The sequence below is a fragment of the Podarcis raffonei genome, chromosome 6 (assembly GCF_027172205.1).
Source record: "Podarcis raffonei isolate rPodRaf1 chromosome 6, rPodRaf1.pri, whole genome shotgun sequence".
NCBI classification, from domain to species: domain Eukaryota; kingdom Metazoa; phylum Chordata; class Lepidosauria; order Squamata; family Lacertidae; genus Podarcis; species Podarcis raffonei.
In genome coordinates this window covers 42,942,847-42,969,145 of record NC_070607.1, presented here as the reverse complement: position 1 = coordinate 42,969,145, position 26,299 = coordinate 42,942,847, and the positions used below count along the sequence as shown (strand labels likewise).

At 43.4% G+C, this 26,299-nt stretch overlaps 1 protein-coding gene across 1 annotated transcript; it reads right to left on the bottom strand.

Moving 5' to 3' along the window:
- Positions 1 to 2,299: 2,299 nt before the first annotated feature.
- Positions 2,300 to 26,299, bottom strand: CDCP2 (CUB domain containing protein 2). The gene is made up of 6 exons (XM_053392359.1): positions 25,719 to 26,299; positions 22,251 to 22,598; positions 18,814 to 19,152; positions 16,431 to 16,784; positions 13,545 to 13,723; positions 2,300 to 5,792 (listed from the first exon to the last, which is right to left on the bottom strand). Exons 1-6 carry the CDS (start codon positions 25,792 to 25,794, stop codon positions 5,475 to 5,477), a joined length of 1,614 nt encoding a protein of 537 aa, XP_053248334.1. The 5' UTR covers positions 25,795 to 26,299; the 3' UTR covers positions 2,300 to 5,474.

Below are 26,299 nucleotides of genomic sequence, written 5' to 3'. Positions count from 1 at the left end.
GACACTCATAACTACAATCTCCACAGTACTGGGCGATTAGCTGCTGTGCACATGTGATTTCCAACATGTTGCATCTTCTTACGCAACCAGATGAAGTGTGGGACAGGACTGCGCGATCCTGACTAATGCACTTTTTGTCAAATTAAACAGCACGTGTGAACATGGACACTATGCACGCGTCGGTGCAATTATACAACCAGCAAGTACTGGCAGACCTATTCTGATGTCGCTGTGTAGTTGCCCCTGCAGAAGAAGGTTAATTATATCTTTTAAGTTGCCTCAGTTGTCAGCCCTTGATACTAGTCCCAAGCTGACAGTTATATACATAGCAATTAACCAACATAAAGGATTTGTGGCGATGGGGAAAGGCTTGGGCTTCTTTTCTAAAGCATGGGCACGCACACACAAAATGTTTCTTTAATGGAGCTTAACATAGATGGCAAATATTTCGCTCATAAATATTTCATTTACCAACGTGTCAGTTCAACAAACATTGACTCAAATCAAGACCCTGATAACAAAGTTTCTTTTTATGAGAGGAAAAGTGCAGGTTGCTTCTTTTTCAAAAATAACCGAACGGTTCCTTTTATCTCTACAGCTTCAGATATCAATATATCAACCTGCACAAAGTCCGTGCTACATCACAGGTTTTGCGAGGGCCAACTGGCTTGCTTAAATTAGTTTGCATTGTGAATCTGGATTTTTTTTTTCTGGTTAGGGATGGGGAAGAAGTTTGATGCAGTTCACATTTAAGGGTGAGCCTACCTGATTTGCACTTTCTGAAACCATCCATGAACTGAAACACAGCCATCATTTGAAATTTGCACTTCTCTGAATTTTGCCAGGCAGTTCTCTGGCCAGGTAATGTGTACAAAAAATGCTACCTTCTCACAGGAGCAGTCCTTTGGTATTCCACTAGTTTTCAGGCTTTCTGTATTCAGGAAGCCATTTCCGTGTTAACTGCTCTGCCATGGCAGTCCTGCAAAACCTCAGTCCATTATAGCCAATTCTGGGTCACCTTCTGGACCCCAGTCAGTTGATATAGCTAGGCATATTGGACATTATTGTTGTATTGTGATAACTAAAAGTACAGCCTGGAACACACTGTTACATTTTCAGAGAAAATTGGAAGTGGTGTACAAAGTTTTTTTCAGGGAAACCAGTCCATCATTACTGCTCTCATGGAGAAACTCCTGACATTATTCCAAGGAAATCAAAGGTTCCATTGAATACAATTGGAAAGTGCCCATCTGCAGACCAGAAAACAGTGTATGTAGATGGCCACTTCTGCACTAAAAAAAGAGGAAACACGTTTACAAAAAGTGTGAATATGCTAAATTATATGTACAATTGCAAAATTAAAAATAATTACCACAATTCCAGTGGAAATGCAATACATTTCACTATAGTGACAAAGACTGTGACCAGGTGACATGCACCTGCTGCCCATGTATAGATAACTTCAAGACTTCTACTTTCGCTTCTTGTTGTTCTTTAACTTTAAAATGTATTTGGACTGGACAATGCTTCAGAGGACAATCCTCTGTAAAGTAGGATGCACAGTCATCCCACTTGACTTTGCCTTGTAGAAGAGAAACAATGTTTTGTTGAGCACTTTCTCATATTGTTTTGCAGTCCTGCTCAGTAAATTTGCTGTCACAGTTCTGATCTGCGTCCATTAGAAGGTTTGGGAGAAGTGGATAAGAAAACAGAAAACCTGGTGGCTCAACAAGCTAATTGGAGGACAAAGCGAAGAACATTCTCAAGGAGTTCCAAGGTGACAGGAAGATGGACCAGGACTTTAGCATGAGCATGATTTGGAAAACACAACAACAGGGCAAATTAGGCAGTGAAACAGTGGATTTAATGCATTTGCCTACCTCCATTCCCATCCCTCCTGTGAAACTCTTTTGATGTTGCCAGTTTTGTCCTCAGCAGTGTACTGGCACTTGCTCCCACTATGAAAACTGTCTTGTGTATTCATGAGTCACATGTACATCAGGAATCCGAAAAGCAGCTTGTCATACATGTGTCTGTCTAATTCATTGTCTAAGCTCCTGCAAGTCTCGGTTTCTTTTCACTTTTGTTAGGTGGGAGACTTGTGTGTGTGCTCTTGTGTTAGAGGAGGCCTTCAGAATCTGCTAATAATGCTGCCGCTGAAAACACAAGGACATTATTCTGAAACTATTGTGGAGAAGGCTCATCCTCTTTAGTGAAGATTCTGCATTCAAGGATAGTTCATTCTGGGGGGGGAAATATTGCTACCCAAATAAATATCCTCCATCCTGGAGAGTCAGGACCATGTTTGGACACAAGGTTTATTTTGAGATGTTTTTACATCATAGTAGGATCACATATATGTAACTTTTGGAAATAAACTTTTGAGAATTTTGGGAAAGGACCCTGAAGTGGCTTTACAACTAAAAATAGGGAATCAAGAAGTCAGCTACTTTATTCATGAAACCTAATATTCTTCGTGACTTAAAAGGAGTAATGGAAGTTAAGAGTTCTGGTATAGGCAAGTAGAGGAATATTGTTGTGTCTGATGTGGCTTTCTTGGTGCAGCCAGATTAAAGGACAATGAATTATATTGAGGTGTCCCATGCTTTTGACCCAGAAACAACTATTTTTTCTCTATAATTAATGCACTTTCATACAAATTCAGACCACATTCAACTTATTCTGTCCTGTCCCTGAGATTTTCTGTAGTACAGAATTTTCAAGGAGCAGAATGGGGGAACCTTTCACTTGTAATTATGCCATAGCCAGTCCCCCACTGTTAGTACAATGGTTATTGGTTTCCCTTGCTAGGTTTAAGAAGCTATGAGCAGCATCAAGAGACTGAAGGTGGCAAAGCACTGTATGTGCAACATTTCAGAAATAAAGCGCTTGAAGGCTTGCCATAGCTGTCTCTCTTGGTCATTTAAAAGTGAAACCGACTTGCTCAAATAGGCACTCTGTGGAAATCATTTAAGTAGAACTTCATGAATTTATCATGAAATATCATGTGCTAAGAAGTGATTATTTAAATATATGAGTATCGCATGTAATCAGAGAATTGTGAACTCATGAACTATCAGACCTTTTGAAGCTTAAAACAAAAAAATATGTTTGTTAACATTGCCCATGCAAGGCAAAATCACTACCAGGACAAAAATATTAAGAAGGCTTAACTTCTGTCTACTCCTGTTTTACCTGTACATATGCTAAAATCCCATAAGGGTACCTACACACTTGATCAGCACTTATTTCTTTCAACAGGGTATAGGATTCCAGGGCTGGATCCACACTGACCTTTTAACCGTTATTGGAACGGTATTAGATAGATCGTTCTAAAGCGTCACAGGGCATACTGGTAAATTAAAAATGTTCCTTACCTTGTTTTTATCCGTCAAAACGCAGTTTCCCTACTGCTGGTTCCTGGTTGCTCTGCAGCGTCCTCTGGTGTCAAATTTTAATAACACATTATGAACATTACAAGCAAAATGTAATGTGTCCATCTCCATTATGAAAATCATTCCTTAACGTTATAAACCACGAGTGTAGTTCTGCCCCAGGTGATTTGTACTCATAAACTTGTTACTTTAAAAACCAGCTTTTGGATTTGTCCCAGGAATATTTAAATTTGCTTTATGGTTTTAAATGGAAGACCAGCTAGATTGTTAGAAAAAAACATTTTTCAAAAAAACAAAGCTAGATTTTTTATTAAGAAAGGGAAGAATTGGTGTGCATCTTTTTTCTTTAAGAAGAGAGATGGAATACTGGCTCTGAATTATTTCAAGACTCTAAAAGTTTTTTTATCATGTCAGAGGCTGACTTCTTAAGTCTAAAGAGCAATATGTAGTATGAACAAACTGTGGGTTCCTCACCCTACCCTTGGCATATGAACACACCAACCCTCTGCTCCTAATGTGTACAAAAGCATCTGGCTTATAGGTTATCAAGATGCTAAGGAACTATAATACTTCTGCTGCAATGTCTCTTACAGGCTGCTGTGATTTTTCCACTATTCCATAAGCAGTGTGATATCTTCTCAAAGGAGACAAGAGTACACACTCAAGATCTCTTAATGTGGATTAGTTACTTGTTAATGTTCTTTAATCACTAGTTTCTTCACACAAGCAGGTTAAAGAGCAGTTCAAGTGTCACACCACTCTTTAAAGCAACATTAAGACTCTCTGTCTTCTTAAGCTTTTCTCCATAAGGGAAGGTGCTCCATCTCTCCTAATCATTTTAGTTTCTCCATTTTGTATCTTTTCCACCTCTACCATACCCTTTTAGAGATGGGGTGAGAGAACTGAACATAGAATTTTAAACAGGGACACACCATAGGGCAGTTTATGTGAAGGCATACACATTACTTGCTGTTTGATTTTCATATCCTATTCCTAATACTGAGATTGCCTTTTTCAGTGTTAAAGTATACCTCTTCACACCCATCTCTTCTGCATACTGCTTCAAAGTTATTGATTTGTATGATGACAGGAGTGCACAGAAGTAATTTTGCATAAGCAGTACTATTTTTTTGAAGTCCCCAGAAACCCACAATTATTCTAAGAGAGGTGATCACATATACATACAAAATTTCTCAGCCTCATATAATCAACATGCTTAAGTCTAATTAATGCATGAAGGTGTTAAAGCCACAGAGCAACCCGACATGCCAGGCTTAGCTAGGTCACATCCCCTCACCTCGGGAGGAAGGTAATCAAACCTATTGTTCTCTCCCAACCTGCCTGAGAACCTCAACGTGTGAGGTCTGAGCTGGTTGCTCCAAGCGCAGACTGCATGGCTCTAACAAGCCATTATTGTGTTCCTGTACCAATAATTTAGGAACTTTCCTGTAATTAAGTCAAGTTTTACTGCCTATGTTTTCCGAAAGATGTATGGAAAAGCACATGAACCTGACATGTTTGTAAGTAAACCAATTGAAGTATTTGTAAGTAAACCAATTTTTAATGTACCAAACATTTGATCTTTTTCTATGCTGAGGGAAAAGGGACCATTTTGGAACTCACAAGGGTGTATTTTAAATATTTAACAGCCTCCCCTCCCCACACTTTGCTGCATGTTTTGTGATTATAAATCTCTGCTGGGATTCTCTCACCAAAAAATACTTGCCCCAAACTTCGATCTTGGCATCCAGGAATTCTCCTTTTATACCCATAATTTCCCCTTGCCACCAACGAAGATTAGTACTGGGGAAATGAGGGGCAAATTTACATTAAATGAAAACGAGTATTAAGAAGGTGTGCTGGTGCAGATACACTCTAAGCGTGTGATTTTGAGCAAAAGCTCAGGAGTCCTGTTCAGATCTAAACTGGCAGGGGACAAGGCTAGCCTGATGTGGTGAGTTGCCACTATAAGTGAGCATTTTAACCCAGCTCCAGAAGAAGCTGCCTCTCATGTGAGTCTCATTGAGTAGCTGACATGGAAGGAGTGCCAAGAGGATAGGTGCCCGAAAGGCTGCATCCCTATAGCAAGACTAACCCGACAATAGCAATGATCATGAGAACCCCAGCAAGAATACAGATGCTGATGAAGACAATGTCACTGGTGTCCTGGCCCTTGCTCTCGTAGACGTCTACTGCCTCCATATCCTGCTGTTGGGACTCCACCAGGTTCTCTGCATACTGGTTCAGTCTGTAGGGATCAGAGCCAGAGATAAGATTCACAGAGGCCTCTTTCCTTTTGGGTTCGCACTGCACTTCATATTGGTGAATGTCTTCCTGATTTCCATCTGAAAAGTCAATATACAGGATGCTGACAATCACAGACGTGTTGTTTCTTTTCTATAAAAGAAGAAACACAAGCAAAAGAAAAGTGTTTTATTTTAACACCGTGCAGCCAGTGAACACCTTCCTTTTCTACATTAGTAATAAATCTTCTAAAGAAGTAAGGCTGTCTAAGGTTTACTTTGTGAGGTACTAATTTATTTTTAATCCGGTAGGGACTTTACCTACCAGAGAAGAAGGGCAGATCAAGTTGATGGATTATGCCAAAATGGCTAAAATGACCGGAAGAATCAGAAATCAGGAAGACCAAAATTTTAATAAGGAATGGGGGGAAATTATAACCTTAAAAACCATTGCAAACAGTTAAAATCATTAGTAGGTTTGGGATATCACTTGTAGCTTAATGGTGAGTTTTGGACACAATGGAGATGTAAAAGATTTGAATTATCATAAAAGATGCAGGAGGAAATGATTAACAATAAGACCCACTGTTGTAAATAAAAATATGCCCTTTTCCCTTATGGGGTATCCAAGAGCCCATATAGAGTCCTTACATAGGTTCCCTATTGGTAGGAGAAAATAACAGAGGCCAACCAGAGAATATTGAGAAGCAAAGCAGCTAGTAAGCTTGATCTTTATTGATCTGTTGCAACAGAAGAGCTAGCTTGACACCTGAGAAACACACAAAAATGGCGAAGGACAAAACACCAACTGCATTTTTCAGTCAGTAGTGGACCTTCCTGCTAAATGTAAAGCATAGCCACTATTGAGAAAATGGTCTCTCCCAAAGTGTTAGAATGCCACAAGTAATTTAGTAACAAAACGCAACATGTGTTATTTTTATATGATATATTTATACAAAGGCATCCATTTACAACATACGATGTTATTATTCGTGGGGCAAAAATGTTTAAGAAAAATTCTAGCCCCAAAGGGGGGATAATGTGATAGGAATTTTATGGTCTTAGATATAATAATAATAATAATAATAATAATAATAATAATAATAATAAATTTTATTTATATCCCGCCCTCCCCAGCCGAAGCCGGGCTCAGGGTGGCTAACAACAATAAAACAATACAAAAGTACAACACAAACAACACTCTAAAATCATTCATTATAAAATTAATTAAATTCAAGCCACTGGCCACCATTGGGCCAGAGCTCCGCGAAGATTGCCGAGGGAGGGAGTCAGGCTGTGCCCTGGCCAAAGGCCTGGCGGAACAGCTCTGTCTTGCAGGCCCTGTGGAAAGATGTCAAGTCCCGCAGGGCCCTAGTCTCTTGTGACAGAGTGTTCCACCAGGTCGGAGCCACAGCCGAAAAAGCCCTGGCTCTAGTTGAGGCCAGCCTAACTTCTCTGTGGCCTGGGACCTTCAAGATGTTTTTATTTGAAGACCGTAAGTTTCTCTGTGGGGCATACCAGGAGAGGCGGTCCCGTAGGTACGAGGGTGCTAGGCCGTATAGGGCTTTAAAGGTTAAAACCAGCACCTTAAACCTGATCCTGTACTCCACCGGGAGACAGTGCAGTTGATATAGCACAGGATGAATGTGATCTCGCAGCGAAGACCCCGTAAGGAGTCTCGCTGCAGCATTCTGCACCCGCTGGAGTTTCTGGGTCAGTCTTAAGGGCAGCCCCACGTAGAGCGAGTTACAATAATCTAGTCTGGAGGTGACCGTCGCGTGGATCACAGTGGCTAGGTCAGGGCGAGAGAGGTAAGGAGCCAACTGCTTAGCTTGGCGGAGATGGAAAAATGCCGCCTTTGTTATAGCTGCAATCTGCGCCTCCATGGAAAGGGAGGTGTCGAAGATTACACCCAAACTCTTAACGGACGGTGCTGGCACTAACTGCGCCCCCGCAAGAGATGGGAGTTCCCCCCCCAAACCCATATCGTCCCGTCCCAGCCACAGGACCTCTGTCTTCGAAGGATTTAGCTTCAACCGGCTCCCACGTAACCATCCAGCCACAGCTTCCAGACATCTGGTCAGTGTGTCTGGGGCCGAGTCAGGATGGCCATCCATCAACAGATAGAGTTGGGTGTCATCGGCATACTGATGGCAAGCCAGCCCAAAACTCCGGACAAGCTGGGCGAGGGGGCGCATAAAGATGTTGAAAAGCATTGGGGAGAGTATCGCACCCTGAGGTACTCCACACACCAAGGAGTGGCGCGATGACAATTCCCCCCCAAGCGCCACCCTCTGTCCCCGACCAGAGAGAAACGAGCGCAGCCATTGAAGGACTGTGCCCTGGATCCCCACGTCGGCAAGGCGGTGGTCCAGAAGTTCGTGATCGACCATGTCGAAAGCTGCTGACAGATCTAGAAGAATCAGCAGCCCCGACCCGCCTCGATCCAGCTGTCTACGAAGATCATCTGTTAGGGCAACCAGAGCTGTCTCGGTCCCATGACCAGCGCGGAAGCCAGACTGGAATGGATCCAGAGCCGATGTTTCATCCAGAAACCCACCATATGGCAATGTTCATAACCGCACATACATAGATCAACACAGGAAGGCCAACCTGGAACCATTTTGATTCCTAAACTGACCAAATGTTTTCTCTGCAAGGTCAAACTGGAAAAGTCTCCCCATTGTCTCTTTCCTCACAAATCCTGTCTTAAGGACACATTTAAGATATGAATAAGGTGTGAGCCTGTGACCTGGCCCAGGAAATAAGTATTTTACCACTACAAAAGAATGGCCAGGCTCCCCAGGAAATCCAATCAAGTAACCTGCCAGACAGGAGATAAACAAGGACAAGAGAAAAACAACATTTAAATTTCTGTGATGTAGGTGGGATGTATCTGAGGGGTGGTCTTAGGTTACACCCCTTTTGTGATGTATGCATAATGTTTCTGGGGGTGGTCTTGATCTAGAGGATGGGAATTTCAAAAGTCTTTATAAGCCCTTGCACAGAATTTTTGGGGGTCCTCCTCCTTTCCTGCGAGTGAGGGGAGCACCATGTTGCAACAGATCAATAAAGATCAAGCTTACTAGCTGCTTTGCTTCTCAATATTCTCTGGTTGGCCTCTGTTATTTTCTCCTACCAATAGGGAACCTATGTAAGGACTCTATATGGGCTCTTGGATACCCCATAAGGGAAAAGGGCATATTTTTATTTACAACACCACAAAGGGGGGGGGGGAGTGAAGTCCAGGAGATTCCTTGCAATATTGTTTTTATGTTGTATGTTTGACATGTGACAGTAAAAGTTTAATCTGAAAAACCAAATAAATAAATTTATATATATCTAAATAATTTTATTGTTAACCCTCTTTGTTTTCTAGCTAAAACAAGATGCATAATGCCATGCAAGGCAACAGAATCCAGGTGGGCCTGACCAACTCCACAACAACCAAGCTGAACACAGCTCTCAAGCAACATATTGCGGTTGCCATATGCTCAATATCTTTTTGGGTTTCTGCAGTGCCAGGCAAAATCAGATGCTTATTGAGAGGCCCCTGTTGGGCCACCACCCCTGGACAGTTAACTGTGCTCAGCTTTGTGGATCACAGCATTATGCAGGGCTATACAGAGAAAAGATAGGTGGCAACATAACTTGGTAGGTTTACAGGTAAAGTTTTAGGTCAGGAAGACACAGTATATTTACACAGCGAGATAATTAGGTGGATTGCAGTTTGTACTAGTGTCAAACTGGAGCAAGCTTTGAATAGAGCAGAGGGAAGTTATGTGCATTTTGTCTTTGACATTCAGCACGTGTACTGATTTTTATATTTCCGTGATGGAATCTTTGGTACCACTATCTGACTTGCATATGCTATGGATGCAGAGCAGACGGGAAGAAAATCAATACGATTGGCCTGATTATGAGCTACTCACAGCTGGTGAATAATCCTTTTTTTATTCTACTGGTAGTCCATACCCTTCCTTCCAGCCACAGTACATCAGTCAATCAATGTAGGCCTTTATCAGAAGAACCTGCATTAAAACGCTTGTAGAGCTTCCCCTTTCAAAGAGGGAAAGTGCACAAAGGAAGCAGACGGATCTGCTGCCAGAAAAAAAGTCCTTCTCAAACTCCATGAAACTAGAGAAAGCAAAATTGGATTACTCATTGGATTATCATCCCATCGTGCCGCTGGACATCTGACCTGCTGTGACATCATTGCCAAAAATAAAGCAACAAATGCACATGGTTATTAGACCCTTGTTCTGGACGTATTTTTTAAAAGTGGTTTATTTCATACTGTGGCCTCATTTAGCCCCATAAAGCCTCATTTATGGTGACTTGTCATAGGCAGATGCCTTGTTTGGACTCAGACCAATAGTCCACCAGGTTCAGTATTGTCTATGCTGACTGCCAGTAATTCACCAGGGTCTGAGGCAGGGAATCTTTCCCAGACCTACTTAGAGATGCTGAGGATGGAACTTGAGAACTGTTGTATGTACAGCAGATATGCTTTGCCACTGAGCTACGGCTCCTTCCCATCACCTTAAGATTGCCTCGTATTGCTTGTTCTCTGTCACAGCAGAGAAGTCATGCCCACAGTCCAGGAAAGGCACCTTAACAGCCCCCACCTCCAACTTATTGCCACCTTGACTGTTTTAGCCCCTGGGTGTTTTCTGCCTATGTGAGTGACTGCCTTGTGATTGGCGGGACATAGCCACCTGTCAATCAAGACCCACCTGGGCCAGAAACTCTTTAAAAGATGACTGTTGCCAAATAGGTCCCTCAGCTGACCATCTATCTGAGGAGGCCAGGAGCATGTTTATAAGTAGCTGCAATAAGAGAAATAGACTTGAAATGTTTTCTTTTTGATGTACCATTCTGCTTTTACCTTGTCTTTTTATTCTAAATAAACTTAATAAGATTGGCTGTTGGGGACTTGGGTGCATTTCTGCTGGACTCAAAGGGGTATTTCCCGCCCTCACAGGGCTGTACACGTTGGATCTGACAGAGAAAAGTAAAGTCTCTGGGGTTCAGGGAAGAGCTGGGAAGGCTTGATGATCTCTCATTTCCCCTCATAAATATGCCCCTTGGATCCACAGAAATCACTCTCATCTGGAGGCAGAGGAACCAGAGAACCTCAGGCCTGGTATGACTGACCTACCTAGACTGGCAGGTGAGGAATGAATGAAGCAAAAGACCTCTCCTCTCTTCTTTTACACACACCTCATGGAATCACAAAATGGTACAATAAAGGGAAACAAGTTGAACTTATGACTACCAGTTCTTTGATCATGACAAGTCAAAACTATGTCATGAGGAAGCTTGGCTTAGCTCCCACGGTTATGAAAATATTTTGAAAATAAATACATGAAAATATTATGAATAATTTACAAGTTATCTAGTATTCCCCAGCAGCGCATAGCCTCATTTCAATGTCGTTTGGATGCTCAGCACCTTTGACTGCCAAGCCATTGACCGAGGAATGAGCACCCCTCGTTTCCTCTTTCTTTCTCTGCTCACTGGGTGGCCATAGACAAGTTATTTAATCTAGGGTCTTTAACGTGAGCCTTGCCACCTGCACATCAACAGCTTCACAGATGACAGGGACCTAAAATGAAATTTCCCAGGACTCAGACAATAACTGCACCCCAAAGCAATGGTTACTTTCAAAAATGTATCACCTATAACTTACAAAAATATAGTGCTGGTGCTACTATCAGTAGCCAGATAGCCCTATACTGGAAATCATCCAATATTCCTATGAGAGAGGTATGTTTTCCTAATGTATGGAACACAGCTTTATCTGAATATCTGGTCAGACTTAGACATGTAGTTTGGGGTGAAGCCAAATCAGACAGTTCTGAAATGGATCCGTCTCCATTTTTTAAATTATATAAATATGGAGAGTCATATAAGTACTCCTCCCATGACTCCTCGCTGTGGTTGGACTATATAAGGTAAAGGGTAAATGGACCCCTGAGTGTTAGGTCCAGTTGCGGATGACTCTGGGGTTGCGGTGCTCATCTCGCTCTATAGGCCGAGGGAGCCGGTGTTTGTCCGCAGACAGCTTCTGGGTCATGTGGCCAGCATGACTAAGCCACCTCTGGTGAAACCATAGCAGCACATGGAAATGCCGTTCACCTTCCCACCGGAGCGGTACTTATTTATCTATTTGCACTCTGACGTGCTTTTTAACTGCTAGGTTGGCAGGAACTGGGACAGAGTAACGGGAGCCCACCCCATTGCAGGGATTCAAACTGCTGACCTTCTGATCGACAAGCCCTAGGCTCTGTGGTTTAGACCACAGCGCCACTACATAGACTCATCTTTAAATCTTGGCTATATGGAACTGCACCTCTGTAATTTTTTTTTATATACAAAATATACTCAGCGTATGGTTCTGTTATGGTTTGTATGATTATGTGTCAGTTTGTACGTACGTTTATGATAAATCAATAAAAATTATACTAAAATATATTAAAACAAAATGTGGGACTTAGGAGCAGTTTTTCGGTGGTTTTAAAAACAACCACCCCAAAGCAGCACAGTGGTAATTGAAGGTGTTATTGGTGCTGTGGTGTTTTAACCTTTTCCTTGCATGCCACAATCCTATTTGAAGTACACTCACTCTTGTTAGCTGCTGAGAGGAAATTTCCTCTCAATGCTTAAAATGAGATCTTTTTCTAAGGTCTGCAGAAGGGTGGAAGGAGTTAAATTCTCCCTGCTTTGATCCTGATATTTAACACCCCCTAGCAGAGGCTGCTATTTGCATTTTTAAAAGAAAAGTGCCCAACAAATGTGTGAAACTCCACCTTAAATGTTACTCTGGTTTAGCTCTTAGTTTTTCTTTGTGCAACCTGAGGATAATTTAACACATGCTGAACATCTGGAAGGATTTTGCTTAGTAAAAAAAACCCCAGATCTGAGTTCCCCATTCACAGTGGTCGGTATGCTTTCTGATGATCATGAAACCTTCTTCCAGAAAAATCATTAGACCAGGCTAATCAGCCAGAGTGTTGGAAAACCTTCTTAGAACAAAAACTGAGTCATGATGAGCTTTCTGCCTATGCTTGGATGCCACATGAGGTACAGTTCAAACAAAACACCACATTTACACCACAAACTTTTATCCAGGCATCACTTCACAGGCCGCTTACTTCGGAGTATAATGGAGGATACTTTTATCTTAGACAGATGCTTCTCAGCCTGACCTACCTCATAGGGTTGTGGTGAGGATAAAAAAGGGGGAAAGGGGAGAACCAACAACAAACGTTAGAATGTGCTTTACCCCAAATAGTTCTTTCCATTCCTTCAAATACACACCCATAGATGTAACATTTCCCCTGTGTGTTTGTGTGTAACATCTCAGAGGTGGTGTGGAGAAATGTCAGAGTATGTGTGTGCGAGAGAGACAGAAACAGAGAGGAGGTGGGGTGAGAGACCCAGGATGGGGACTCCCATGGGATTCCCCATGTACACTTCCTGGAGTTCCATGGTGGAAGAAAGGTGGCATATCAAATGTACAAGATGAATAATAACTGCATCTGCATTGCCTCATCTTCACTCCTCCAATAGTAATTCTTCTTCTTCTCCTCTTATCCATTCAATGACACAACTGTGTGTTGGCCTTGTAGTTCCCTGTTATTTATGTTGAACAAGCAAAGGAAGCAGCCAGCAGTAAGGGACAGCAAGTAATCCACACAGGAGAACTTCACTAATTCGGCTACGGAAACAAATCCAGGAGCAGATGCTCTGAGGATTGGTCCAGAGGCAACAAACGATAATAATTGTGCCTTCTGCTGATGCAGAATACAAGGCCCAGGCAGCCAACATATTTTACTTGGACATGGCCTTAATTTATACAGGCCTAACTTTTTTTTTAAAAAAAACCACACTGATCACTTACTTGCGGTTCTGTACCACAGGTTTCAAACCTTGCATGTATCCTAAAATTCAAGCCGACCACTTGTGCAGGGCAGGATGGGATTCCTAAATATATCTTATTCCTCTCCAGCTGAGCCAGTGACTGTGTGGGAATCTGGATCTGAAACTCTGTCCGTGTGCAGCTGACATTCATGAGGACAACTGCGAGAGGGGAAACAAAAGAAAGGAAGAACCTTCCCTGAAATCACCGGAGGTTAATAACAAATAGCTGGCAGCATTCCCACAGATGAATCACACTGTCTTAGCCAGATATGTCAGTGGACCTGATACAGCGCTGTCTAAAGGGAAGTCTATGTCCTGTGTTCTAAAGTCCTATATGGGCATATATGCATTGCCTGACCAGATATTTGGCTGCAGGCTTCCAGCGCCGGGTCCCAAACCACCTCATGGAGGGTAGGTCAGTAATTGATAATTTTGTCCGTGATAGCACCAGGGATGCCCCCCCCCTTCGTTTGCCCCTGCCAGGGCTTAACAGAAAGCAGAGCCTCAAAGAGCTACCCGGCTAATGTTTGTTAGTGATCCAACCTGAGTATGAAGTTGTACTTTACCAAGTGAATCAGGGAATAAGACATAACCAGTGGTAAAGGCCACAGGCTCAAAATTTTAAGTGAACTGAAACATTTGCTTTAGTGGTACACAGTATTTCATACAGAAAATAATATTATCTTTGTGCAGAAAATAATAGTATGAGCTAAAGCACAGATTTGAAACTAGATAATAATCGACACCACCACAGTGATCGTAGATGTGACTCTGGGCAGCAGAGTTTAGTGTTTGGGAAGGTTCATCACGCCTTTTCACTCCTGAGTTCATTTTTTCAAAGCTCACTGAGAAATCCTCAAATACAATTGTTTGGTAATTTAAAACCCTACTTCCAGCTTAACAACAGCAATGTGAAATAGAAGGCGCATCTCTTAACTGCTGCTCATTTCCTAATACCCACCACAGGAGATTGACACCACTGGCTCTGACCTGGGACAAAGAAACCAGTTTCCAGCAAACACATACAAGGCTGATCATTGGTACTATGCAGGAAGGAATGTCCCATGCAGAAATAAGATAGAAATCATCCCTCACACATCCCTGAGACACTATTAGTCAATAGCAAGACTGCTGTTTGCTGCCCAGCTTTAGGTGTGTGTGTGTGTGTGTGTGTGTGTGTGTGTGTGTGTGGAGTGAAAGTGTGAGTGATGCTTATTATGTATGATTAGGCGTCATAGATCTTATCCTGCCAGATTTCAGCAAGAGTTAGGCTCCAGGCAATAAGATTCTGGGACCCAATGGAGCTTGTTGTCAGCCCATGTGAGCCAGAAGCAGGTGTCCTGTCCAAAACAAGCAGAAGTCAAGGTCCAAAGCAGAAGCATACATTTAGTCAAACCCAAGATCCAAGAGAAAAATCAGAGAAAGGGAGCAGGGGCTTAGGCTCACTTCTGAGGGAAGCCATTCAGACTGCCAAAGACAAGCAAGCTCTGAGGCAAAATCTTTATAGGACATGGTGTCCTGGGATTGGTCGTTGGGGGGTCAGCTGACTGGGTGCTGAACAGGCTGGTATTACTGTCTAGATGGCACATCAGAACCCAGTGTGGTGGGCTTATGCTACTGGTGACACAGCATATGAAGCCCCTGATCATGACAGTTGGGAGTTCTTGTCCGAGATCCTGCGCCCTCCCTTTCAGCACTGTACACATCCATTTAAGATCTATGCATCCCCAATTATTTTTGCAGCTTGTACTGCGCTGTTGTGTTGTGGCAGCAGCATGGGCGCAATCGCAGGTGAGGGTACAGTTGCAGTGACGGGGCTGGCAGCAGCACAGGCATGACACCCAGAGCAGGGAGAGGGCGGGATCGGGACCCGGATTTGCGGAGGGATGTGTCATGGGGGCAGGAGCATTGTCAGCCATTTTGCTTACAGCGGCAAAATGTATCGGGTTGGCCCTTACGACATTGTCCATGTCTGGAAGCACCCGAAGTCATTTGAGAAGGTGAAGTGTTGGTCTAATAAACATACATACATACATACATACATACAGGTGTTTATCTTTGTCCTTGCAGCCAACCTCTTTATCCTGTATATTTTAGCTGGTACCAAGAGTCAAGGGAGCTCTGGTCTGATCTAGTACCTCAGTTCTTCTAAAGCTTCTCTCATTTCGTTTATTATGACTGTATGAACCCACAGTGAAGAAGTGTGCACTTTGCAGCACTAAAATGAACAGAACCAAACAACTGAGAATATTAAAAATAAAATGTCCAACCCATTCTGCCAAGGATTGGACCAGGTGTTGACCAATAGCAGCCCACCAGATTTCAGCCTACACAATATAAACCAATATGACACAAGACAGAGCAAGTATACTGCAGAAAACCCGTCTTGGATGACTTCACTCTAGATGACATAAACAAGACTTCCAATTTTAGCTGTTATGCAGCTGGCCTCTTGCAAAGCTCATCACAGAAATACAACCTGTGATAAGTAAATATTAGAGTAAAGAAATAGCAAAGCAAGGGTTGAAAAATTGCCCATATTTCTCCTGAAATGAAGTATGAACTACCAAATTCTTTCTGACCATGTAATAATGACACAGTTTGGGAAACTGCACGCAAAACAGAAAACCACTGAATGCATAGCTTTCCCTCAAAATTTTATATAATTTGTATGCCACTGCATTAATAATTTTGGTATTTTCTCCCAACACACAAACACAAGTACCTTCTGACAACTTATCATTTGTGTGTCATGCTCATTTTTGACAATGGTTATCTTCAGGCTTGTTCTGGATTCCCCCCCCCCCCCGCAAATATTCCACACAACAGAAAATCTGGGTGAAAGAGATCAGATGGTAGGCCATACCTCCGATGTATGCAACAGAGAAACCTCGGTTGGCTGTGTTCCTGTCTGTGTGAAGGACCAATAGCAGCTTGTTTCTACTGGATATAATAGGAGACAGCATTTCTCTCCCACACCACTTCCCCAGCAGAGACGCCTTCTCGGTGCCTCCATCAAACGCAGCCAGATGGTCATAATCACAGCCATCTGTCAGGCTGTTCCGCCCCTCCAGATCCAAGTCCAGGAAGAAGACTTTGATTCGATATCCTGGGGGCAGCTGGATGGCCCAGTGACACTTGATATTATTGGGGTAATAGTTGGGATACTGAGGACTGGAGAAATTTCCTTTGACGGCTGTGTACACCTCCTGACATGCACCTGGTTACAGAACAAAGAGAGTGTGATACAATTCAGACAGCCCAAAGAATGAACTTTAATTTCTTGTAGTGCTGTGTAAGACATTCCTAAACACTTCTCTCTCTTCCACATCCCTCTCCCAACCCAATGGGAAATGCAATTTCAACTTCTTAACCGCCCCCCCCCCCAGCTTGGCTGTAGGGTAGCCACTTGCTCGTCACCCAAAAGAGGAAATGCATCATCAAAAGAAGAGGTTTGCATAAAATCCGCATATGCTGATGTGTATGTATAGATTAGGGATGGGGAGAAATTGGATTCAGTTCACATTTAAACAATACAAGAACCAAACTGTAGCCATCCTTCAAAATTCACACTTCTCCAAGTTTTGCAATGCAGTCCTACAAACAAGTACTGAACATAGAAATGCATACGACCACCAGGATAAGGTGTGCATATAAATGTATGCATTAGTGAGTTTGATATATACCTACTGACATAGAATAACCTAACAGCATATTCCCTAGCCCATGTGTCTAATGGGAGACCTTTGTCCAAGCCCTATAGGAAAATCCCCAAGTCTGACTTAGAGCTGGCAAGCTCTTCTGGGAAAATGCACACTGTAAAGCTGTCCTAGGGCTAAAAAACTTCGTAATACAGATAAGGATGGGGAAATCCCTGTACATAGAAAGGTAGTGCATCTGGGAGAACACCAAGGCATGCCTTTTCTCCCTGACAGGCTAGCTTTCCTTAGGAATAAAGTTTTGTATGTTTGTGTTTAATGTGAGGCAGAAAACATGCAACCCTCTCCTGTACGTTTTATAGCTCCTGCAGGTTGTGCCCTTTTTTAAATGTGTAGATTAGTTCTGTGCCTTAATTCTCATGCTCCTTTTGAATGTGGTGAAGTTGCCACAATGTGATTTTTATTAATAATTTTCTGTGGTTAACATTTCTTCTGAATATGCATCAGTGTGGTGAGATCTCAGATTTGCCACATCCTGGAGGCTGGTCAAACACTAAGGTTCTCCAGGATGTGGTAAATCTCAGATTTCATGATGTGGGATTGCATTCAGAAGAAATACTCAACAAGCAAACATGTTTTCAAAATGAACATTAGAACAGATATATGTTGCCAAAGTTTAGCATAAGGTGAATCCTATTGATTAGGAACATATCATAAAAGGCTTAAGATTTGCAAAGGTTGAAATACTAACTTCAGTTTTAAGCAATGCTAGTTTGTTAGCTTTATTGAGGTCAGGATCTATCTCTCAATTTATACAAAAGCTAAGGTTTTTTGAGGAATGAGTAGATATATCCTATTTTTCCCTAGGCTGCTTCCACACCAAGCATTTTCTGAGAAAAGCTGCACTTGTTCATTCTCCTTTTTAAGATGCTTATGCATAAAATCCAGGACCAAAGCATACTCTTCCCATATTTTCCCTGTTCAGCTACCATTTTGCTTCCAGAGCTCAGAAATTGACTATAAAACAAACAAACAGTGGGATAGCTGCAGAATCTCCCATGGTGCAAATGGCCTATCACACAGCTGTTCAGTCGGTTTTGGAGCCAGTTATGGCCTGCTTGCATTTCTCTAGCCATTTCCTTCTCTATGGTCTGTCTTTCCTCTCTAGAAATCAACTCTGCCACTTTAACCGTTCACTTTCTGAAGAGCATTGTCACTATACTGTATCCATATTTTTTTCTTCCCCTCTTTGCATTGTAGCGGTGCTGGAGTGAGGGAAGAGGAAGAATTTAGCCCTTGTGCCCATATCAGGATCCCAATGATAATCACATCCTGAAACATTTGGGGCTGAATTAAGTGAGGCTTCCCTCTTGGTCACACAATGTTATTTGGATTCCAGAAGTTTAGAAGCCGAGTTGGCATTCCACTTCCAGCTTAAAGTAGAACCAGCAATATTTAGGTGCTGCTAAAATTTCCATGTCTGGAAGGACCCCAGGATGACTTCCTGTGCTAACAGAGACTCCACAAAACTTGCCATGCCTCTGCTCACTTGATATTGGCATAAGGTAAAGGTAGAATTGTCTTCCATACCTGAAAAGAAATATGCTTTGAAGCCTCTGCCTGCAATGTTAAAGTCTGATTTGAACACAACCAGCAGTTCCTGTGCAGAAGAGATGTCCGGAGGCTTCACATGCCCACAAAAGTGACCGAGGAGTGTATCCCCCATAGTTGGCCCATCAAAGATGGCCACATAATCAAAATTGCACTGCTCACTGTTTTCCATCTGGAAGTCCACAAAAATCAGTTTGATGACAGAATTTGAAGTTGCCTGGATGACCCAATGGCATTCGGCATTGTTGGGGTAATTCTCGGGGTAATCAGGGCTTGTTATTGATCCTGAGAGGCCGGTGAGCACCCCCCCACAAACATCTGGAAGCAAGAAAGCATAACATATTAAAATGAGAGAGAGGTTACAATTCAAGTTGCATTTACATCACACAACTTTCCTCAAAGCATCTTAGGAAGTGTAGTTTACCTCTCACTGAGGTAAAATTCCCAGCACTCTTAACAGACGAAAGTCCCCGGGATTCCTTGGGGAAAGTCATGTGCTTTAAGTGCGTTTTAAATACCATATATGGTGTGTACGCAGACCCAGGAACAGGGGCTGTTTCAGGCAGTGCGGGGCCTGAGCCACCGTGCCACTCCCAGGAGAGACAAGAGGTTCAGGCGCACTGCAGGCCAGGCCCCACGGTAAGTGCCGCCCCCGCGGTGTGCCATTTTGTCAACCCCTCAGGGATGACACCCGGGGCAGAGGGGCCCCCGCACCCCCTATCCTACGCCCCTGCCCAGAAAAGGGATATAAATTTTGTCATACAGATCTCCATCTCTCCAAGCAATAAAAAGAACCAAAACAAGGCATGTGAAAACTGGAAAAGTATAGAAAATGAGGACAGATAGTGGTTCCAAAGACAGAAGTAATATTATAGGCCCTGCCATTTCAAACGAAAAAGTGATGAGGTGAGAGGAGACACAGTGAGTGCTCCCAGACTACCTTCATTGTATCTTCACTGTTGATTTGTTTGCAGGGAGATTAGACAAGTTTATTTAATGAGCATTCATTCTGGTTTCATTGCAGAAGGGTTAGATGACATTGTATCAAAGCAAGTGTCAACCTACACTTCCCAGTGCGTTTCCCCTCACTTTCCTTACAGAAAAAATTCTGATCTTTAGGGGAAGCGGGTTTGTTGTGCAAGACTCCCCCCAATCAACTGTAATTGTCCAACCTGAATCTGCCCTTTTGCCTCCAAAAGTGACAGTCTGGAAGCCCCTACTGGAGCTAGTAGAGAAGACTAGATCCAATGCATATGTAGGAATTGAAGAATTAAATGAAATGAATGAGAAGAATGAGATGAAAAAGAATCAGCATGCACGGGGTGTACGGGCTTTCTTTTTCACCATGTTTCTAGGCACAGGTCTCAAACTGCTGCTTCCTCTGAGTCGACGTTAAACAGCAGGATTTTGTGGGGAAAGTACTGGGGCAAAAGAACAAGCGCTTGGTCACAGCGCTTTGAAATGCAGACTTGTATCTAAAATGCATGGGACAAGGTGTAAGGGTGGTCCCTTGGTTTTCTCAGTTCAAATAAGTTTCCAGGTTGTGGGAGGCCTAGAAGATCTCACACATATAAAGGAGGAGGCCTCATGACTCCATGAAGTTTGAGAAACATTGCTTTGAATGGTGGTCATTCACCATCACTTTACAAAACAAAACACTATTAACAAAAGCCACAGGCACTTTGTGCTTGCTGACATAGGTTGCTGTTTTGAAACTGCTTACTCTGGGGTAGCCTTACTGAAACCAAGAGGGTTTTCTAAGTTGGAACTGGTTTGCAAATCACAGCCTAAGTTCCCATTGTGAGGTCAATTTCTGCTTCCAATTACGCCAAGAAGCAATAAAACTGTAAAGAGAGAGCAGAATTAAGTTTGCAAACCCTTTCCTGCCAGTGCCGGCCCCTGAGACGGAAAGAATCCAATGTTACTACTCCTGAATCCTTCCGTGACTGTTCAGGAAAAACCCTTGAGAAGAAAATACATTTCTACTTGCAATCTCTGCACATTATTTTCTTGAAATCACCAGGAGTAAGCATAATAAATCTCAGTTGCTCCATGATGCCATTTTTATGGACCCATCCTGTAGCTTGATTACAGTTTAATATGAAAAGGGAAATGTAAGAGCTTTTAAAGGAAGTCTAAGCAAGGATTTATAAATGTTCTGGAAATCTGTATCTAAAGATAATTGATAAGCAAAATTTAAACTAAATTTTAAACTGCCCTTCTTCAGTTAGCCTCACCTGCAGCTGGTAGGAACTGATTGGGGAAGTGTGGTATACCACTGCAGTGTAATATATTGGATTCTGTCTGCGGAGAACCACACTAAGTTCCCCACTCAGCCATGAAGCTGAATGACCTTGGTCTAGTCACTCACTCTCATATAGACCAACTCAGTCACACCAAGTTCAGACATGCAAGGTGCACTTTCAAGGTCCATAAGGACAATAGCCTGAGCTGGAGAAACTGGAGATACAGCCAGGTCAATGAACTGCTCCGTTGACTACACCAAGGTAGAAATCTAGGCTCCTAAATATGTATACCAGGCAGGCCTAGTCAACACAAGACTTTGTAATGCCTGCCAGTCACAGGAACTGATGCTGCACACCTTTTTTCTTCTGCACCGGAATGAAACTTTGAGAACTTCTGAGATCTACAGACCTCAGAAGTTCTCTGGGGTAGGTTACAGAAAAGAACTTGTGTCCCTGACAGCCACCACCTTCCCCCTGCAGCCTGTGCACTTTTATTTTTGCTCTCTGAGCTCAAGTACCCTCTCAGTATATTAGCCAGTTTCTTGCCTTGCTTCACTCTCTCACCACTCTACACGACAAGGCATGTTTTCTCCTCTATATCTGGCTCTTCATGCTTGCTGACTCTGTTTGTACAGTAAGGCACACTGTGTTTGTTCTTTATAGGCCTATTACACTTCCCAATCGTTGTTTGCTTGCTACTTCACTTTTGACTCCTCTTTTCTCCTCTGTTTTACCTGTTCTTTTCCTTCACTAGCTCTCGCGTTGTTTGTTTTGATTGCCTAAAGTGGTATTGACCCCCGCCTGTCTTTATAATCACAGATTTGCCTTGTGCCTTAATGAGTAGCTTCAGTTCTATTGGCCGGCTTAGACATTGTACTTGCTGCTGAATTTTCCCTAGAGCTCCACTCTTGTAAAGGCTTATTCCTCCTAAGAGGCTCTGAATCTGTAAGGTGGTGCTGTGTCCCCTGATGTACAACAAAGCATGACATATACATGGTCTGGCCTAACGTTGACTGACATTTCTTTTCTGTAAATACGTTTTAATGTAATGTTGATGTATTTTTTGTATATCACCTTGTGAAGGTTGCAAGAAAGACGTCATAGAAATAGTTCAAATAAATAAACAATTCTCTCTTTCGTAGAGACGCTGCAACTGAATCCCATTCTAACCTTTTTGGTAAACTGCAGAGAATCCTTGGCTGGCCACATGGTTATCTGAGTGGAATATTACAGTCATGATGTTCCAAGATGAGGTAAATGGTGGAGGAAAACTTGTGCCACAGAATTTTCCTAGGAGATTGCCTTGGTCTTCCGAGATCCCGTTGTAAATCATGAGGTAGTCAAATTCACAGTTGTCATGGTATTCCAGGTCAAAGTGATGAAAGGTGAGAAGAACAGAGGACCCTTCTGTTACCACTATGAGCCACATGCAATCTGTATCGTATGGGTAGAGTCCAGGGAAATTCGGGCTTGAGACATTGCCATGTGGCGCTGAGAGGACACCACCACATTTGATGCCTACAGAAAACATAAACATTTGAAGGTCAACTTTGACTAAGCAGCCACTGTAGCCTACTGTATCTATAAGCAACAACTTGAAGAAATATATAGCAGTGTAAGTCCCCACCCCCAAAACTCCAAAATTTATTTCTGAATGTGGCTTTCTCTTTCCTTCTTCTGCACAATGCCATTCTCCCTAATGCCTTTCTCCTGCTTACCCAAGGAGCATTCATTTGACCATCTTTGCTTGTTGAAGTCAATTAAGACATATTGAACCAATCTTGTGAACAGTTTGATGTGTGTCCAGATAGTGACTCAACACACTACAATGTAGTATTATTGCCCATTTTGCTAATATTAGTTGGTTATTTTACATGCTTTACACGAACCGTAATCCACTCAAGAATTTCTGGGACTAGGCAGACTCAAAATAAAATCTAAATAACTGCCACAGGCAAAGAAGAAATACTCTGTCCTTCCTAACCTTTTACAATCAGTGTGTAATGCATTGTTATCAGACACTATAATGGACCACAGGGCAAGATCTACAGCTAGTAGATAGATAACATAAGCCAGCATCATATACATTCCTTTACTACATAAAGTTTAAAGGTAAAGGTACCCCTGATCATTAGGTCCAGTCTTGGACAACTCTGGGGTTGTGGCGCTCATCTCGCTCTATAGACCGAGGGAGCTGGCGTTTGTCCGCAGACAGCTTCCAGGTCACGTGGCCAGCATGACTAAGGAGCTTCTGGCACACAGCGCACAGAAACTCTGTTTACCGTATTTTTCACTCTATAGGACGCACTTTTTCCCCTTCAAAAATGAAGGGGAAATGTGTGTGCGTCCTATGGAGCGAAGAAGCCATAGCCCCGCGACCCTCTCCTGGCTGGAGAGGTGACGCGCGACTATGGCAGAAGCCTCTTTAGCCACATGTCACCTCTCCAGCCGGGAAAGCGCGCGCGTGGCTATAGAGGCTCCTGCCATAGTCGCGCGTCACTTCTCCAGCTGGGAGAGCGCGCGCGGCTAAAGCAGCCCCCCGCGACCCTCTCCCAGCTGGAGAGGTGACGCGCGACTATGGCAGGAGCCCCTATAGCCACGCGTCACCTCTCCAGCTGGGAGAGCGTATGGGGGGCTAAAGCAGCCCCCCGCGACCCTCTCCCAGCTGGAGAGGTGACGTGTGACTATGGCAGGAGCCTCTATAGCCACGTGTCACCTCTCCAGCCTGGAGAGCGCGCGGGGGGCTGCTTTAGCCGCGCGCGCGTGCGCTCTCCCAGCTGGAGAGGTGACGCGTGACTATGGCAGAAGCCTCTTTAGCCGTGTGTCACCTCTCTAGCCTGGAGAGCGCGCGGGGGGCTAAAGCAGCCCCCCACGACCCTCTCCCGCTGGAGAGGTGACGCGCGACTATGGCAGGAGCCTCTATAGCCACGCGTCACCTCTCGAGCCGGGAGAGCGTGCGCACGGCTAAAGCAGCCCCCCGCGACCCTCTCCCAGCTGGAGAGGTGACGCGTGACTATGGCAGGAGCCTCTCCGCTGCGCGCCTTTCCCTGCTCCCTGACCTGCTCTTTGGGGCTGGTGGTGGGCTTCCCCCTGCCAGCCCCAAAGAGCAGGTCGAAAAGAACCTGAAGCCTGGAGAGCGAGAGGGGTCGGTGGGCACCGACCCCTCTCGCTCTCCAGGCTTCCAAGGTAGTCGCCTTCAGGCGACTGAATGCACCTTAAACGGCACCTTGTTTTAGAGGGGGAAAACAAGAGTGGGAAAATTCTCCCCCTCTCTGCACAGCGCCTCCTGCCGCTTCGCTGAAGGGGCGCTGGGCAGAGAGGGGGAGAATTTTTTTTCTTGTTTCCCCCCCCTCTAAAACAAGGTGCGTCCTATAGAGCGAAAAATACGGTACCTTCCTGCCGGAGCAGTACCTATTTATCTACTTGCACTTCGATGTGCTTTCGAACTGTGAGGTAGGCATGAGCTGGGACCGAACAACGGGAGCTCACCCTGTCGTGGGGATTCAAACCGCCAACCTTCTGATTGGCAAGCCCAGGAGGCTCTGTGTTTTAGACCACAGTTATACACAGTGGAAAGCATCTCAATCCTGCATAAATCTAAGAGAATGAATAATTGCATATTATCTTTCACTGGAATATTCAGCATATCTAGCAAGGTTCTGTTGCCCAGCTCATTTTGGAGGGAATCTGGGCGTGTGGTGAAGATCATAGCTGCAGAGAGAAAAACTTTGGTTAAGATTGGGGGAAGCATACCTAAACTGGCAATAGCATTGTTTTAAAATCTGGAATTAAGTGGCAAGGAGGAGGAAGGCCTACTTCAAAACTGAGTATCTTCTTCTCAAATGCAGCTGCAGGTCCATAGAATTTAGAAATAGAATCCATTGGAAAGCATTAGTCACTCTGTCTTTCTTCACACAATTTCAGCTTCTCACTAAGAACACTAACCCTGCTCAACTGGGCCTAAACCTGTTACCCTAAACCTGTTTATATGCCTACAGTGATAATTGAAAAGAAAGAATGAAAAATACTGTTCTAGCACACCGCTATAAACATGGTTCTAAGCACACAAAACATCTCCATATCTACAGCTCTATTGAAATCAACAAATCTTTGCTCTCTGCTGTTCTTCTCAAAGCACATACACTGCTGCAGCAGACCCATTCTTCTCAGTAGGGGTGCTGGGTGACTAGAAGCTTCCACCCTGTCAACCTGATCCAGAAAATACTTGTGGATGCAAGAGTTCAGAGATGTATACAGTTCTATGTTAATTCCAGTGGAGGAAGCTTGACCCCATACTTCCTTTGCCCACTTGGACCCGCTGCCTCCATTACATGAGTTATGGGCATCATACATACAAGAGATCCATGTATGCATCTGATTGAGGCATGGATACAAGGACAAATTTGGAAGCCCTAGCTTAAAAAAAATATGTAGTGTATACAGGGAGCAGATTACTGAAAGATTTGTAAAAGAAGCACCATCAGTACACAGCACATTGCAAGTGCACCATGACAACTAATGTTCTAGAGTTAGTACCCTACATGATCATGGGAAGCAAAGCAAAGGCAGTCCATTTTAAAAAGAAGCACGATTTTGCAAATGGGCCCAGAACACAGCCCCCAAAATGCCTTACCTTACCTTTCTTGGCGTTTATCCCACTCGCTGTGCACAAGAAAGTTATTGTCACAAGGTGTTGGAGAAGCATCTGCTGCATCCTTTGACACAGCTATGAAGAGACAAATGGACCCAGTGCCAGAAAACAGCAGAAGTATACTCAATGCAGCCTATCTGAGAGGGAAAAAATAGCTGGAGGCCTGTCGAATTAATAATGGAATGAATAATTCATTGCTTGTTTGAATTAGTAACCTGATCTGTTCTTTGCTTCCTTCACTCGGTTTTAACGATCTGGATCAAATGTCCCTAGGATTTACACTGTACCAGGTACCTTGTCAATACACTATATTTGGAAGCGATGTTAATGGTTGGGATATGGTGCATAACTGCAGTAAGTCAGTGCTGACAATATGCCCTGAAGGGCTCGTGAAAATAATTTAGTTCACCATGCAAGATAGGGAACCAAATTAGGAATTTCAGATTTTACATGGAAATGTATCTGGGGAATTAGCTTGATTTTAAAATATGGGGCCTGCTGCACAAAGCCAGTAGTTGATAAAAGAAAGAGAAATATGGGACAGATTTTTAGATTTTGATGAGCTGAA